The sequence below is a fragment of the Clarias gariepinus genome, chromosome 6, assembly GCF_024256425.1.
Source record: "Clarias gariepinus isolate MV-2021 ecotype Netherlands chromosome 6, CGAR_prim_01v2, whole genome shotgun sequence".
NCBI lineage: Eukaryota > Metazoa > Chordata > Actinopteri > Siluriformes > Clariidae > Clarias > Clarias gariepinus.
Window position 1 is genome coordinate 16929674 of NC_071105.1, and position 18468 is coordinate 16948141.

Genomic DNA, 18468 nt, shown 5'->3' on the forward strand with positions numbered 1-18468 from the left:
TCAATTAAATTTATTTATTTTTATTTATTTATATAGCACTTTTAACAGTTTTCCTGGTCCCAAAAGCAGCTTTAAGGAATCAGAAGAAAATTAGGAAAATGTTTGAGAAAATACAGTATGTATAAATCAAAATTATTAAATTGTCTCCAATGAGCAAGCTGAGGGCGACAGTGGCAAAATATGTGTCAAATGGTTAAAGATTTTATATAACAATAGCCAACTACTTAATGACTTAATGATTCTGCCCCAGGTTTAAGTTTATTCAAACTTGTATGGTGAAATGTAACTCTCCATAAATCATTTCACATTTTATCTTTTTTCAAAACAAAAATACAAAGTTGTTTTTAAACTATAAATGTGTCCTTTGTCCCTTGTCTTGACCCAAACCAGAAATAGCCATCGAACAACAGTTAACCATTTACAAATCACAAGACTAAATTTATAAACATATCTTAAATATTGAGTAATACTGTGAAAGTGAGATAATGAGCTGAATGTCAGATGTGAGACTGTGCAACCACAGACATTTAACTCTCAGTATTATCATATAAATTCACCACAAATGTTTTTTTATTTTTTAAACATTTTGCATTTACTGACATTATTTAAGCTAATTTCAAGAGACCCATCAGTAAGTCATATTTAGTAGGCAATAAGGCAATTAAAACATTCCATCTCTACAGCTTAAAATCCTAAGAGTCAGACATATTTCAGACTTTCACTTGAGTTACCCTGAGCTAGAGAACAGTTTTAAAAAGGAGTGACCGTTATAAAGTCATATAAGAACCATCTGCATTGCCACATAAAACCCCTTGACCTTCTTACATTCATTCTTTTCAACCATGTGGGTTACACTAAATGTTACACAGTTAGATCATTTAAAATATGATTTCTTTTAGCAATCACAGAAAATTAAGCCAGTTTTGTACTGTCTTATCATAATGGAACAGTGAGGTAGTTTTCTATAAATCAATTTGTAAAACTAAAAGGATGAGGTTTTTGAGTTTGAGTAGCTGGGGAAAAGTGGGGGAATGCTGCACATGTTGGGTGCTCCCGGTTTTAGTTTGCACTCAGAATTGGAAGCACTTCTCCACATCGAGCATTCACTTTTAGCTCAGCAAGGTGATCAGCTCTGGTAGGACCGATGTTTAGGATGGCCACTGGGAGGTGTTGCTCTCTGGCTGCTAACAGGAAACGGTACCCAGAATACACCTGGACATAAGATTAGAATGACATTCGGTGAAGATTCACCCATCCATCCTTTCATCTACATAGCCAGCCATCTATCCATCCATCCACACAGACTTCTCTCAAAAAAATATTAAAATATAATAACAAGCAAATATACACAAATATATGATGCATTTATGGAATTCACATCCTACCTACAGACAAAAATGTTGAGTATTTGTACTTGCTTAAATTTGTGCTTGCAGATAATAATAGTGTACTATCTCTTACACTGACACCATCATTTGAAACTTCAAGCATATTTCTGTCAAACTTGAACCGTGTCAGTGAGGGCAAACTGAGTCAATAAGTGCAGACTGAAGGCCTGTAGATTTTTACTGTCAACCAATATGCGATCAATCAGCAGTCTATGTCAGCAGGCTTACAGCAGAAATTATGAAATCTGCTTCAGGCTAGTATCAGTCCTGATAGCAATACTATGTAGTGAATCAATATGTTCCTTTTTGTTAATAAAACAGCATTAATGATTCATGGTATTAACTGTTACCTGTACAGATGATAATGTATTCTCAGTGCTCACCTGTAATGAGGATCCAGCCACAAGCACAGCATCAGCCTCAGCCAGCCTTTCATGCACAAGCTGCACAGTGGCACGGTCCACAGTGTCACCAAAATACGTCACAGCAGGCTTGAGGATGCCACCGCAGGACTGGCATGAGGGGACTCTGAACAGCAGCACTTGCTCGTCCTCCAACAGTACGTCTCCATCCGGTGCAACCTCCCCTGCACTTGCCTTCCAGTCTGGGTTCAGTGCCGAAAAGGTCTTCTGCAACTCCTCACGTGCAGTCAACTGCCCACAGCCCATACACACCACCCTGACACATACACACACCAAATGTTTATAAAACTTGAAATGCTATACTTATGTTTCCCTAATTCTGCTCAGCTCAACTTCTTGCAATCATTAGGGTTTGACAGCATGAAAGAAAGGTTTTATGTGTATTTCTGTAAAAATGTTCTATATAACAAAATTATAAAGCAATAGTGTTTTCAGTCAATTATCGTATTTGCAGTGCAATAGCATAGTAAAACAACTGGTCAACAGTACATTCACTTCTATGCAATGAACCTTTCCACCTAGACTACCTGTGTGAACAGCCATGAAGCTCAGTCAGTCTCTGATGTCCTGCCTTTGAATGTAAACCATCCACGTTTTGAGTGACAAGCCAGTGAATTTTGCCCTTTTCCTCCCAATCCCTCAAGGCATAGTGAGCTGAATTTGGCAGGTGAGAGGAGAACACGGGCCAGCCCACATAATTGCGAGCCCAGTAGCGCTGCCGAGCCTTGGAACTGGACATGAACTCGATGTGCTGCATTGGCCGGCGATTTGTGCGTGCATACAGCCCCACACGTTCTGATCGATAGTCGGGGATTCCTGATTCAGTCGACATTCCTGCTCCGGTTAACACAAAGAGGCGTGATGCTTGTGATACAAATCTCTGGAGCCGCTCCACTGAGTTCCTGTCTACTGAGCTGCTGGATGGAACAAAGTCCAGCGCGCTGGCAGGAACTGAAGACGCAGCACGTCTTCCCACTGCCACACACTGAGGCAAGGCTCGCCATGGCTGCAGAATCTGGAAGAACAGCAAAATTTTTTAAATTAAACTGTAAAGTTCATTTAGTACCTGATGTAATACCTATACTGTTACAGAAAAAAATCTGGAAATGTAAGATAAGGCAGCATATCCAGTTTTCGATAGGTTCATACTATCAATAAAATAAATTTTATCTTAATGCTAAAGGTCGGAATCCTTTTTGTGGTACTTTTAGTACTTCACAGCTATAAACAAAAAGCTAATGGCACCAAAATTACAGAACAATCCCATAATGCAGCATAATGATAGTTTGTAATGCTTATAGGCTTAAACATGGACTAATTTAATTATAGTCAGATCCACAATTTTTCGAACAAAGATTATTTAGGCATCTGTACACCTCCGCATTGAATATGAAATGAAACACTCAAGATGTGAGCAAAGTCAATACCTTCAGCTTTAACTCAAGCGGTTTGACAAAAAAGTGTGGCATTAACCATTAAGGAATTACAGAGATTTTTCATACACTTGTGAGGCTGAAAAATAATAAAACAAACGACTGACAAGCAGGTGCATAGTCAGGTGTAGCTTGTTCCCTCATTACTCCATGACTAATGAAGCAGATAAAAGGCCTGGAGGTGGTTCTGAGTGTTACATTTGCATTTTTTAGCTGTTCACTCGCACTCTCAACAAGGCACAAAAGCGAGGAAGAAAGCATCTTGCTTTTCCTATAAAACATTTGAAAGTGTTACCCACAATCCCACAGCGCACGAGAGAAAAGAACAAGTGGCTCAGTTGTGATCACATGACACTCGGCAGACAAAGTGTATACATACTACGTATATCAAGGCATAGCTCGTTTAACAAGTTAAAATTGATTTAAAAATTTTTAGCTTATCTTGCAAAACGCTCACAGACCAAATTATTCGCAATCAAAGGTTCCAATGCATTTCCCCTTGTGAAAAAATTGTTACAAATGCAATTGTGATTACAGCATATTCTAACAAACCAACATATAAACGTTTTCCTTATCATTCCTTTTCACAAAAAAAATTTGAAGCGTTGCACAAGTAAGAAATGGTGTTGTTCAGTGATTTATGAACTTTCTATTTCTGCTTTCTACTAAAAGAACTTTCTACTATTTTACTTCATTTTAATAAACAGAAATCACTAGCTCAGATCCCACAACCAATACAATCAGCAAGTTTTTTTATGTGTTTTTTTTGTATTTGACAATGGATTTTTAGACCTTCTAAAATAAGATATTAAATAAATATCAGGCGGACATAAAAATTTGAAGGTGGCACTGTGGCTTATTGTTTAACACTGTCTCATTGCACCTCCAGGGTTCAATTCCCATCTCGGGGTCTTTGTGCATGGAGTTTGCATGTTCTTCCCATGCTTGGTGGGTTTCCCCCGGGTAATCCGGTTTCCTCCCACAGTCCAAAGACAGAGTTTGTGAATGCGTGTGTGAATGTTGACTGGAGGTTCTACCACGATCACCATTGGTTCCCACAGTCCCTAGTTGCACTACGGAGGTTTCTAGATGGGTATAAATGTAAAACTATATAAGGACTATCTGGCCATTTTGATTCATACACATTCAAATTCCATACAAACTTAAATAATTATTTTGATTGTGTAAAGCTGCTTTGGGACAATGGCAATTGTTAAAAGCGCTATACAAATAAAATTTAATTGAATTGAATATATATATTGGCTTAACTTGCTTAACAAGAATAAAATTATTACTGAAGATTATTTCATGCAAAGTTATGTAAGGTGTAAAAAAAAGTAAGTAGCTTTCAAACTGCTGTGAACTTTACTTTGGTTAAAGTGTTGGGTATGCCACGGTACGAGCACCTGTCACGTGACTAACAGTTTTTTCGGAAGCGTTCGGAAATGTTCGTTTGCATATTAAATAATTATGCTTGTTCTTTTTTATTCTTATCCTTTTTGTTGTTGTTTTTTAAGTTTTCGGGATTTGTCATGGTTTACAAAGGGTTTTAGCAATCGCTTTTACATTTAGCCATTAAAATTATTATAAATTTATTCTAACTCTGTATAATATAAACTGAAAATACATTTAAATCAAAAGAAAGCTAAAAACTGAAAGAACACAATCAGTGCAATTAGCCGGTATAATTGGTGATCAGATACACATTTGACATAGTGTAAATATCACCTCGGACTGTTTGTTTATTCTTTGAAAACAGTGTACAACCACAGCTTTACTCCTAATGCAGGGTTCTGGATTGTCGTTTTCAAAACCTCTAACAGCAGCGAAGTTTAGTAACTTACCGTCATCGGGTATTTCTTCCACAAACCCATGGATTTACAGAACTGACATCACTGTGTGTTCAAAAATACAGCAATCTACACTGTTTATGTACTACTCTAGTCGGGGCATTACAACCACTTCCGCCTTAGGTATTACTGCTGCATTATGGGAACTGAAGTCATTTCATCGGTTTTGAATTAACAGTCAAAAATGTATTTGAGTCATGTAAATTTTACAGCGCAGTGAAATAATTTTCTTCGCGCCTGAGAGATGACACAGTCTGGCTTCGATTTAATGTACACTGTCAGAAGACGCCGAAGTCTTTACTAGAAAAGATTTTAAACTGAAAGGAAGGTTAGGAAGATCACGACCAGAATGATAATGTAATGATAAAATAAATACTGAATGCCAGTCGCTGGTGTTACGCGCTGAAAAGCCTCCCTGCCCTGGATTAACCAACCCAACATAATCGCTATCTAATATTATTTTGAAACATTAATTCACAGGTTTATTATCAAATATGATATTCCCTATTATAATGAACCCCAGGCACGTGACAGCCGTCAAGACCAGTAATACTAATACACGAAGAAGAAGAAGAGCATACGCCAGCCGGCTGGTAACGTTGCCATGACAACATTATAACACATCATAAACAGCCTGCAGGCCTTCTTATTCTTTGGTGAGGTTAGTTTTATTCTTAGCTTATTTTATTTGGCTTTATTTTATTAGGATGTGAAAACACAAACCTGACATCAGGATATGATTCCTTTTTACCAAAGTGAACTCAGTTTGAGTGTTCGGACAAGAGAGAACAGCATCCACTAAAATAAAATGCCCTCTTAAGTTTTCAGAGGAGGATTTCTCCTGTCCTGTGTGCTAGGAAATCTTTAAGAATCCTGTTGTCCTGCGCTGCAGTCACAGTGTGTGTAAAGTGTGTTTGCAGACATTCTGGGACACCAAAGGATCCAGAGAATGTCCTGTCTGTAGAACGAAGTCGTCTACGTGTGATGACAGAATCTGCTCAGAGGAGGGGAGAGATATACTCCAGAAGTGTAATTTGGTGTGTGTGGTTTTCTAGTGTAGACCATGCACAGCACAGCATGGTCTACACCACAGTCAGACACTTTACTCTCAGTATCACAGGAGGAAAAGAGGATCAGATTGCAGCTGGACTGGGACAGAGGAAAGCTGTCTTTCTCCAACCCTTTAACTAACACAAACATAAACACTTTCACATGTGTTTACTGACAAATTGCTGCCATTCCTATCTGTCAACGGGTCTCAAAAGTTCCTCCCATGTAAGAGTGAATCAGATCCAATAGAGTTCATTAATAAAATACTGCATATTTTATATTCAGTATTTAATATATTCTTAATAAAAGTTTCATATTCTTAATTCATATTCTTAATAAAAGTTTACAGAAACACAGAATAGTTAATTGTGAAAATGATATATATTCATTAATTTAAATGAAAGGGGTTATTTAGGTAATATAATAACCTACTCTGTTGAAATAAAGAGATATTGATATTGTGATATTTAGTTCAAACAACTACAAAGCACTTTTTCAATCAGGGTGAGTTCTGGGCTTTTAAATGCTTTTTCAAATATTTTCTTTCATACAGTGTGTCATGTAGCTGTACAGTATGTGAACATAAACTATCTGCACTATCTGTGACGCTGACAGTGCACGATAAATGAAGATTTTGTCTATTAAAAAAAAGAATTGTCTCACATTCGTCTAAATTAGTCGTTAGCAAATCTATTTTTACTCTGTTACGGATCCACGTCACTCCGTAACATATTTGATATTCCCCAGGCCTCTCACCCTCCGTCATCGGCCTGGTGAGACCGAAACATACTCCTCTAACTCACATACAATAAATACGGACTTCGGACATTTTCCACTCACTCGCACACAAACACATACCATTTATTATATGTATTTTGTAAATATTGTTTATATCTTTCTTTGGTTGTGGTGCACCTTTTTCGTTTACTTTATTTAGTTTTGTATAATACACGTTTGCTTTATCTACTTGTTTGTGTTTGTCCCTTTTGCTTACCGGCATTTTAACGCAACACCAACACGAACATAAAAAAAAAACTCTGGATTTTTTTAGCCACAGTTAATATAACATTAGCTGGTCGTTATACGGTAAAACCGATGCCATCTTTTCTATGTATTGACGGGCCTCCAGAGCCGTCGTTCAGTTATGGTAATGGGCGTTTTGTTTTCCGACACGCGCTGTAGCGGTAGACCAATCATAAATCACAGTGCCATCTGACCAATCACAGCAGTGAGGGCTCACGTAAAGGAGGGGTTTGAACTGCGTCACACGAGTGAGTTTATGAATTATTTAGAAATGGGGTAAAATTGAATCTATTTTTAGAGAAAACTAAAGTGTTTTTTGACCTTGCATACATGTAAACCTGTTTTAAGAGACTCATTAAGCAATATTAGCAACCTTTAAAATGGCATAATTGGTGCACTTTAAAACAAATAAACAGATAACAGGTTGAATTTTTATTAAAAATCTTTTATCATTATTTTAAATAAAGTGAGATTTAAAAAGTATTTTTTTCAAACCCACGTTATTGTTTCTATTGTGACGTCATTCATAGGATCTTGAATGGCAGATGCTCCATCTGATCAAAGTCTAATAATTATTAAATTGCAACATTTTTCCCCCATAAAGAAAAACATAACTGTTAATATGAATACTGTTTATTCAACATTTATTTTAGCATTTATGGAAGGAGTCTCAAGTGTCAGCATTCAGTAAGTTTTCCAAGAAAGTCTTTAGGACAGAGGAGTTTCTCAGTAACATGCTGTTTATTTTGTCTCATTGAGTCACAGAGAGAATAAAGGAAAAAAGGAATTATTGATTATACCTGCTATAGCATAAGTGATAACAGTTACTAACTTGTCTTATTTCATATCATTAACTAATTATATATATATTATATACAAATAATAATTAATTATTAACTAGTTATTGCAATAGTTGTCAATTTGCTGTAGTTAAATGCATAAGAAATAAATGGTAATTTGTAACAAAGGGATGTTTTATGTCTGGCTTCATCACACCAACCCAATGTTGACTAGTTTTCTATAGTATTTCTATGTTGAGAAGTTTTTTATTGCTCATATAATATGTGTCAGCAGTAATAAGAAAGTTTAATTGAGTCATTTATAGAGAACAGTTGAGACACACTTTTGATGCCATGCGATGTTGTCAGGTTGTTCAGAATATGCTGCACACATCTTGGTTGCAAAACTGCAGAATGTCTGTTGAAACCAAGGTAGAAAATTACACCACTTGCATGTATAGTGTATTCAATTATTTCAAGATGTATAATACTATCAAAAGAGAAGTCACCTGTTAATTTTCAAACACTATTATAGGAGGATTGTCAGAGAAATAGATTCGTATGTGTATTCTGTTTCACCTGAATATGTGCAGTTAAAGATGTTCTCCAAATGTGAAATAAAATCCTTTCCTAGTATGGTGCGATAGTTCATGTGACCAGTGTGGACCAGACATCGTGTGGCATCTTTAAAGAGCAGATCGCTTTCACCATACTGCTGAGACTCGAACAGATAGAACTCAGAATCCCGATGTGTCTCCTGAGGACATAGAACAATGCAGGAGTAAACATTATTACAAAGCATTTGTTATCTCTGGTGTTTTTAAATTGCTTAAGATGTGCTTTATTTTATGCAAAATATCCAAATCATTAAAAAAAAGATCACCGTATGAAAAACAGTTAACATGGCAGGCAAAGATGTAAACAAATCACAGACATCCTATATTAAATGACATTATATTTTAACTGATTCAGCAAGACCTGTGACTTCATGAGGAAGTCGTAGATTCGAGCAGCCAGTACAGGTCGCGTCATAACCATGTTGGGTGGGATGGATCCCAGGTTGCAATTCTTCCACTCTGTCAGTGAAGCTCGCTGTCCATCTGCACACAACAACTCAAAATCGCTGGTGGCCCAGTCCTTGGCCCAGCCACTGCTGTTCAGATCTACCCATCAAATGAACATAACATAATATATATGTTATAAATTGAGTTGCATTTCAATAAGTAAAATAACTATTTGATCACCTACTGACCAACAATAATTCTGGCTCCCACAGACCTTGGGATGTGCTCATGTGGTACAGAGATTAAATTAAGAAGGTGCTCCAACAATTCGTTATGTGCATAAAAGACACATGACCACAGAATCTCTATCTTCCATTCAATCCTCACCACCAAGACCAAAGAGCTGTCAAAGGGGACAAGATCATAGACCTGCAGAAGGCTGGAATGGGCTACAAGACCTTTCATTTATTGTAAAATCTTGATGAGACCTCCTCAAGATGGTGACATGATAATGACAAAAAATACCACCAAGGCAACAAAGAAGTGGCTCAAGACGAAACACATTATGGTCATGGAGTGGTGTAGCCAGTCTCCAGATATAGACAATTTATGGGGGGAGATGAAACTTTGTTCCCTCCAAAGTTGTGAAGTGCCGGGCAAGAAACCATAAGAATGAAAAGAAGATCTATAAAAAAGAGTGGGCCAAAATCCCTCCAGAGATATGCTAAAGGGTTTCTCCACCGAGTCAGGTTTTGCTAGGGGGTTAAATACTTATTTTACTTTTCCTTATTGAAATGCAAATCAATCTATAACTTTTGTATCCTGTGCATTTTCTGGATTTTTGGTTAATATTCTGTCTCTATCCTTTAAAATAAGCCAATGATAAAAATTATACACCCTTTATTTCTTTGTTAGTTTCTTTGCGGGGGATATATATATTTTTTTTAAAACTTGTATACCTCAAATAGGTAACCATCTTACATTTGATGTTGCTCTCTAGGTTATGATGCTCCATAAATGCCACATCTCCATAGCTTTTCCCACTAGTGTCTCCAACCAGACACCTGAAACAAAGAATCATTACTGCTTAATTATGCATAAGACAAAGAGTTGTTCATTGGTTCAAAATAAATGGCTCCATTCTGTCTTTGTCAGATACCTGCAGTTGTTAACTTAAATAAACATGAGCTGGTCATGATTTACAAAAACTGTAAGAAAGTAAGAAGAGACAAATTTGGAGTTTTTCACAATTTTTTTTTATTCTGTAAAACTGCTTTGCAATAATTACCGTTCTTAAAACCGCTATATAAATAAAATTGAATTGAACGGGAATTAATTAAACACACCTTCTGAACCTGGTAATTAATCAGTTAGTTTAAGTTTAAGTTTAAGTTTAAGTTTAAGCAAAAACTAAATCTTCAAACTGTCCTTGCCACTGAGCCTCCAGTCTTGAATCTGAATATCCCTGGGTTTAAATGTTTCACTCAAGGACCAAAAAGTTGATATCCACATGTCCTGACAACTATTAACGAAATAGCTCTTTAATATGCTCTCTAGTGCTCAAGTCCAATAAACAGTGCATATATGCTGTGGTATTCTCTCACCTCAGGGCACCCATATTTCCATAGTAGCGCTCATTGTGATTGTTGGAGCATCGTTTGGTGGCAATTCCATCTATCCCACCTACACACACCTTACACAGGCTGCCTTCAGCACCTGGCATACAGCCCTTCCAAAACACCTTGGAGTACACTGGCATCACAGGTCCGTCAGGTAATCACACCAGTAAAATAAAAACATTTAGTATTAGTCTCTCTAAATACATACTGTAAATAAATACATTATATTAAAACATCTTGAGACTAGAATGTCCTCATACAAGGACACAACATTTTCTCCCAACTATGTTGTCTATATATACTTTTTTTTCTTTTTAAAAACATTAATAAATTCATAATGATCAGGTGCTAATAAAATAAAACTCTGGGTAGAAATTGCAATGTACGCAACAGTAGAGTGGGAGCTTATATTTGCTTCATTAAATTGATCTGAGTCAATAAATTATATACATAATGCATTCTGATAAACAATTATCAAACGACAGGTTCACAAATTTTTTACCATTTAAAAGCAAACTTAACAATGTATTATTTCTGTATTATTCACAGAATAAAATAGTTAGGGTGACTATTAATCCCTTCACATTCTCACTCACTGTCTCACTTTCTTCAAAACTGCTTATCCTAACTAGGGTTGAGTTGGATCATACTAACGCTAGACATGGAGTCTGAATACACCCTGCAAGGCCATCAATGGGCGCCATGCACACATGCATCGGTGGACAAAAATATAGAAGCAAAAGTGAAAGTCTTAATAACATCGTAAAATTTATAAACAAAATAGTTCGCATGGAATTCCATAGCACACTAATAAGCTCATTTTAAAAAATCTACAGCACAAGCTGTTGAATTTTGAAATGAACTAAGGATTTTTTTAAGGTATATTTTTTATGATATAAAATTTATCATTAAAATTTTAAAGTAGCATATCTTCTCATCCCCTGGGCCGATTCCGATGAAACAAACTGGAATTTATATGTTTTACCTCAAGCTTGGCCAAATACACCTGTTAAAAACCCCATTAAAATTTGTTTAGGAGTTTTTAAGTGACGCGAACAGACAATCAGACAGATAAAAGTTCCCCAAACCATGTTGATGTGTTCTATAATAAAATTTATCTTAAACTATACACCAACTTTATAGCTTTATTCTAAGTAAATTAAAAAAAGGAATAATAATAATAATAATATATTAAAACATTTATTCTTTAAAACCTGCTAAATCCAGCTAGTCCAAATCTGCTTGATCGCTTGCTGAAAATTATGTACAGAAATTAGCCACCAAAGTTAACACATTTAAGAAACTTCTGTTTAACTCCACTTCAGCTGTTAGTTAGTGTTAGTTTTGCAATTGGATTAATGGTTATATTTGTATTTCAGTACTCATAAATCCTGTTGGGTTATGGGCATTATGATCATGTGTTAACCCTATGTTTTAGTAGCTAGACATGTTTGCTAAAAAGTTAGCTAATGTTAGACCTTCAATTATGTTGTGGTATAACTTGTGTAACACTGAATGAACTATTATACTGTGTAACTGAAATTTAATATCGGTGAGAACTAAACTGGTTGCAAGCATTTCTTCTATGTATCCAGGTAAAAACAATATCCACTCATTTTCAGAGGAATTGCAGTACCTTTGTTTGGCTCACAGGGGGCACTCTTGTTATGTTCTATACTCAGTACAGGCAGAACCCAGCCGGCAGGACTGTAGACAGGACCATGGCAGGAGCGTCGGCCACCGAGATTGCCAAAATACACATTTCTACTGGAGCGCCTTGCCAGCGCCACACCATACACTGATAGCAAGTCTACTGGGGTTAAAAAATGATTCTTTAAGCAAAGACTAAACAGCAGCTCACACACATTATAAAAATGTTAAATGTATTAAATTGGCTCCACAGTTTACCCTTAGCCTGCAGATGTTCTCCTCCGGTGAAGTTACACTTTGTCCCTTGTGAACAGAGACATTTTTAGGAATGTATATATACACACACACACAAAGACGTATTAGAAATAAGAATTTCAGCCTGGTGTGGGATATTATTTACCATAATACTCAGCCACTACAGGTACAAGGCCACATTTCCCTGCAATAAAGGAGTGTGTAGCATCTAAGGATACAGCATCCACTTTATCCCTCTGTAGAAAGACAAAAACAAAAACCCATGTGTCTGTTTGAACACATTAATACAGTGCAAAATGTCTAAATACATCTAGATAGTGCTGAGAAAACAGATTACAGTATAAGAAAGATGTGTATATTGTTATAGAGGGACATTAATTGTTGTATCTATTTTAGAGATGTCCAAGCAATTGGGTTAGTAATACAATCACATATATTGTGTTATTTAACAGTTACGTTCATCTTACTGGACCTTGATCTTCTCAATGCAGTCACTCATAGACGAAGCGCTCACACACACAAGAGGATAAGACTTTATGCTTAGAGCCCACTGCTCACATTTCTCCTGTTCAGCATGACTTATACAGCACCACCTTACCACACTATCCTCCAGAGAGCTACCTGAATACACACACACACGCACACACAAACAGCATTACTGTTATATAATTAATGTAAATAATATTAAGTAAATATTTTATGTAAGTAAATTTGAAGCAGACACATTTAAGAGTCATGACTTATAATTTAGATTTTGCTAGCTAACCCTAACCCTAAACCTAATAGCAGCAATAAGTCACCAGGCTTGAACCAAGCTAAAAACTCATCTAAATGGGGAGATCTACTGCAAATGAATGAGTTTCCTAGATACTGGTTTTCTTTACTGTGTCAAACTATAGAAAGCTCTGAAACAAGATTAAGGTTTCTTGGTGTTTTTATGAACAACTTTAATAAAAATAACACATATGGAATTAAGTAATTATGTAACAACAGCAAATGACAACACCAGTCAGTTGTTATTTTAAGGCATTGAGGTCAGCCTTTCTGGAATAGTTCTTGCAAGAACTGTATTGTCAAGTGCACTTGCAAAACCCATCAAACACTATGATGAAACTGGCTTTCATGAAGACCTTCCTAGGAAGGAATTTTGTACCCCTTCAGCATTGCTTCACAATGTAGGAATAAATAAAAAATAGTGAACGACCAAAGAGTTAGATAGTGATTACAAACCTTTCAGCAGTAGTGTGTATACATTCTACTTTTTTTTTATTTTACTTATTTTTATATTCTTGCCTTTAGTATACCTTAACTGCTTTTTTATTTTATATAGCATTGATAAAGGAAGTCTTAAAATCTTGTTGTACTGCACTGTACGATGACAGTAAAGGAATTCAATTCAATTTATTTTAAATACAGAAACAAAAATATTTAGCTCATTAAAGCTTGCCTAAATAGACTATGGTGCTGAGCATATTAGGTCCAAGCTAACAATATTCATGATATTTATAGAGCTAAACCAGTGCAAGTAAAACATGCTAATAAATGTATATACTCAATGATAAATACAATAGTTGTGATTTGTGATTAATAATAATAATTTAGATATTTACAACTGCAAACCAAAAATAAATAAATGAATAAATAAATCTCCCTGACTATACTAAGATCTAGCTTTTCTTTTTTCTTTTTTTTATATATAAGAACCAAAAATGAATAAACTCATGCCATATACCTTCATGTCTTAACCCTTTGAGCAAAGCAACATAGTCCAGTCCCAGAACCTGATTTATGTCTGTGCCTTGTTCCACCATAGACAGTTTAATACTGACGTCTCTGAACAGCAAATCACGCACACCGTAAACTGATGAATCAAAAAGTTTAAAACGACGATTCTGTTTTCCCTTCCAGCCAAACGCTGACTAATAAACAAAAATGATAAATGATTACAAAAAAGGTTAGCAGAACTGGCATTAACATGTTTTTGTTGTATGGAATTGTATGAAATTCTACCCTTACCTGAACTGCTGACAGGAACTTGCGAGCTGGGATTTGGTTGTTTATGCGTGTAACCACAGCTCCACCGGGGCCATAACCGAAATTGCACTTTCTGAAACTGCTTAGTGGTGCTCGAGTGCCATCCATGCACAACAACCTGAATTCATTCTTCATGCTCTCTGTAGCAGGCAGAGTTTAGGATCGAGAGCAGCAAAAAAGTGTGTCAGGGATTGTGAGCACTAAAAAATAATTAATATGTCTGAAAAAAGATCTATACATTAACCATCTATGCTGTCCAGGGCTGTATGATCCACAAAAGCCACATCTCCTACACCAGACTTCAGGCATCTGAAACAAAGTGGGTGCTACACAATTTGTGGTGTCTGTTTAAGTAAATTGTTTTTATAGCATGTTGTGTATGCATGTTTTTTAAACCTGAGCGCCCCTTGGTTATGGTAGAATGGTTCATTATGAGATGTCTCGCAGTAAAAGTTTTTCTGTGGGACATATGATCGTTGACCCTGGCACATGGAACATAAACTTCTGAATGGCATGGTACCAGCTCCAGGTACACAGCTGCCATTGAAGAAGTCACTGACAGCTAGCAGAAAACAGGAAGAAAGATGATAAATATAGACCTGAAGCGAGAATCAAATCTCAATCCTGGAGGGGAAAGGCTACAGTATATAAAAAATTATAAAAACTATATTATGGCCACATAACATAAAGGAGCCTAGACATGACCAACTGAAGCAACCAAAGATCAAAACAGAGGCTTATGCATTTGGCACTATGCATGCTGGGAGCATCAATTTATGCACATTCCTTCTTACCCTGATCTACCCATCGCTCTGGAATAAGGTCAATCTGTACTCATCAGATCACATAACCTTTTTCATTAATCTTATATTTTTGGTCCGTAACAATTTGAGTTCTTTTTTCTGATTAGCCTCACTAAAAGGCTGGTTTTATGAACAGCCACAGAGCTGATTAGTTCCAATCCTGTGAGTTCTCATTACATAGTGTGCATATAGAAATATTCTTACTTTCACTATTAAAAGTGTTTTTTGCTTGATGCGGCCCAGTAATTTGACCCTTCTAAAATGGCGACTTTTCTTGGCCTGGCAATGTGTTAATATAAAGGTATACACCAATCATCCATAACATAACAACGCAAAACATTAAGCCCAATATTCTGTTGGTTCCCCACGTGGCCCCTCGGTGCAGTGGGAAGCAAGGTGGGGCCGCCATGGAAAAACCTGGAAAGCATTCCATGGCTGCTCAATTGAATTGAGATCTGGGGAATTTGTAAGCTGGATTAACGACCTTGATAACTTTGCCTACAAAGCCCCATGTGCGGCAGGCTGTGATGCACTGGATGTTCTGATACCTTTCTATTGTGGCCAACATTGACTCATTGACTTGTCCAAAGTAACACTGAACAGGGATTGGACTGAACAGTCTATCCTTTGGTCTACACAGCTATAGATGAGGCTTTTGTGCCCATGATTCTTCATTCACCAGTTTACTGTTATATAATTGATACTCATCAGTTATACCACTCGCAGTGGTGTTCATGTTAAACTATTGTTTATTTGTTTCTTAAAATTGCTTATTCTGTGTTACATAATGTATAAAACTAATCTAATCACTCTGACTGAGGGGCTGTCCTTCCACCCAGTGCAGGAGGTTATGGGAAAGCAGCTGCCCTAATGGCAAATTCCAGCCTGAAGTCCAGCGAGCTCCATTGTGACAGCTTGTAGTTCCCTTAAGAGAACGGATGTCTACAGAGCTTGTGTTTTTCACTACTGCCACAGCCAGGATACAGGTGCCTGTAGAATGACACAAACAGGTTTAACAGGATTTAAATCCACATTGTTTAATCCGAGGATTTTTTAGAATATATTTCTACCATCACTGTAGAGCTCTTTGGCGACTGCTGCAAGACCAAACTGCTTTACTGCAGAGTAAACCTCTCCAGCATCCAAAGTCACAAGGTCAGCCTTATTGTCCTAAAAGGGGAGCAAAAAACTGCATTAAAGGAATGCCTTACCATTTCAACCTAATCTTCATCAAACACATCTCGAACATACACTGATCAGCCATAACAATAAAACCACCTGCCTGATATTGTGTATATGTCCCTCTTGTTTTACCAAAACAGTTCTGAACCATCAAGGTATGGACTCCACAAGTCCTTAGAAGGTAGGCTACGGTATCTGGCCCCAAGCAGCAGATCATTTAGGTCCTATACAGTAAGTTGCAAGGTGGGGCATTCCTTGTTTAGGCTTGTTAGTCCTGCACATCCCACAGATGCTCAATAATTTTGCAGTGCAGCAGGGTGCATTATTCTGCTGAAAGAGGCCACTGCAATCAGGGAATTCTTGGTCTACAACAATTTTTGGTAGGTGTTATGTGTCAAAGTAACATCCACATAAATGCCACGACCTTTTTCCAGTATCCTGAAGTGAGGCACACACACCCAACTGTCCATGTAATGTAAATAGAAAATGTGATACACCATACAAGTTCAACAGGCTTCCTGGTCCAGTTCTGACATTCACATGCCCATTGTAGGAATTTTCAGTAGTGGACTGGGGTCAGCATGTGCCCCCTTCCCACACCAAGCTGTGATGTACTTTGGTTTCAAACACCTTTGTATCACAGCCAAAAATAAGATTTTCAGCAAATTGTGCTATTGTGGGATTGTCCCAAACAGGCTAGGCTGTTTTGGAGATGATCTAACCCAACTTTTTAACCATCACAACGAGTCTCTCAGATCCTTCTGCATGGCCATTTTTCATGCTTCTAGCACATCAATTTTAAGAACTGTTCACTTGCTGCCTAATATATCCCACGCCTTGACAGGTGTCAATATAAGGAAATATTCAACATTATTTACTTTAAATTTTATGGCTCAGTGATGTGTGATGATGTGAAACAATGATTGGACACAAAGCATTATATGTACAAAATGTGACATAATTAAAGATAATTAAAAAAGTACAATACAAACTATTAATACATTAATATCTTGTGTAAGTAGCAGTAACCCACCCGTATCTTACTGAGGCAGTCAGCAGTGCTGAAGGTTTGCACACATGACAGTTGGCTGTACAATGTGGCTGGAGGAAAAGAAGCTCCTAGTGCCTTAGCCAGGTCTGCACATTTCCTTCTTTCTGGCTCTGACACTACACACCAGCGCATCTTTTTTGCTGTATGACACAGATTTAACATCAACACCTGTAAGGCATCCACTCCTTTTAGACTATATTAAACCATGTGGGATAAACACTTTAAGCAGGGAAGTATTGTAACAGGCTGATCAAAGATAATAATAATAATAATATAAAAAAAAAACCCGCTCAAATAGCTTATTAAAAGAAAAGGTCTATCTGCAAGTATTGTTTTGACATGACCCCAGTGATAATAATTTTGATTACTAACATCCTAATTCTCGTGCTGGCGGAGCAGCATCTTCTTGTCTGCTGTTATTTTTCTCCAAGTAATTAAGAACATGCACTATACCCTGGATTACAGTACATTCACACTATCCTAATGACACTCTTCATGTTTTTACTACTCCATTATTTCCTGTATTTATATTCTTTATTATGTATGTAGATCCAGTGCTTGTATTCCATACTGTACAAAACATTCCACTGAAAACTTATTTTTTATACAGAAGGAAACAACGTGGAACATCAAGTCTGATTATTAGCACAACAGGTTTCATTTTAGTGAGCAGTACGCACTTACCCCACACAGCAGTGGTGACAAGAAGGATGACGATTATTCCACACACACCCTTCCTCATGCTGCTTCATTCACTGGACTGAGAATCGAACACAGAAGTTCAGCTCCTCAGTGAATAGCTGGTCAGAGTTGCCAGATTGGGCAGTTTACATGCTAACCTATGTTTTTATTTATTTGTTTAATGATTTGCTATTAATTACTTTACAGTAGTAGCTTTTATTATTGCTTTGCAAAAAAAAGAACA

The 18468-nt window shown here is 36.8% G+C and overlaps 2 protein-coding genes across 3 annotated transcripts; both read right to left on the bottom strand.

Moving 5' to 3' along the window:
* Positions 1-66: 66 nt before the first annotated feature.
* On the bottom strand, positions 67-5192 carry sirt4 (sirtuin 4). Its single transcript, XM_053498955.1, has 4 exons — positions 5088-5192; positions 2338-2825; positions 1772-2066; positions 67-1212 (listed from the first exon to the last, which is right to left on the bottom strand). Exons 1-4 carry the CDS (start codon positions 5115-5117, stop codon positions 1060-1062), a joined length of 966 nt encoding a protein of 321 aa, XP_053354930.1. The 5' UTR covers positions 5118-5192; the 3' UTR covers positions 67-1059.
* A 3018-nt stretch (positions 5193-8210) lies between these two features.
* sxph (saxiphilin) lies at positions 8211-18285 on the bottom strand. 2 transcript variants are annotated; one of them, XM_053499084.1, is made up of 17 exons: positions 18228-18285; positions 17526-17683; positions 16381-16480; positions 16121-16300; positions 14904-15069; positions 14752-14816; positions 14490-14647; positions 14206-14392; positions 12946-13094; positions 12619-12709; positions 12477-12521; positions 12205-12378; positions 10554-10701; positions 9931-10013; positions 8924-9108; positions 8525-8702; positions 8211-8363 (listed from the first exon to the last, which is right to left on the bottom strand). In XM_053499084.1, exons 1-17 carry the CDS (start codon positions 18283-18285, stop codon positions 8320-8322), a joined length of 2169 nt encoding a protein of 722 aa, XP_053355059.1. In that variant the 3' UTR covers positions 8211-8319. The 2 variants fall into 2 exon arrangements, with proteins under 2 accessions (XP_053355059.1, XP_053355058.1); XM_053499083.1 differs by having other exon boundaries at positions 12205-12381.
* Between the last annotated feature and the right edge of the window lie 183 nt (positions 18286-18468).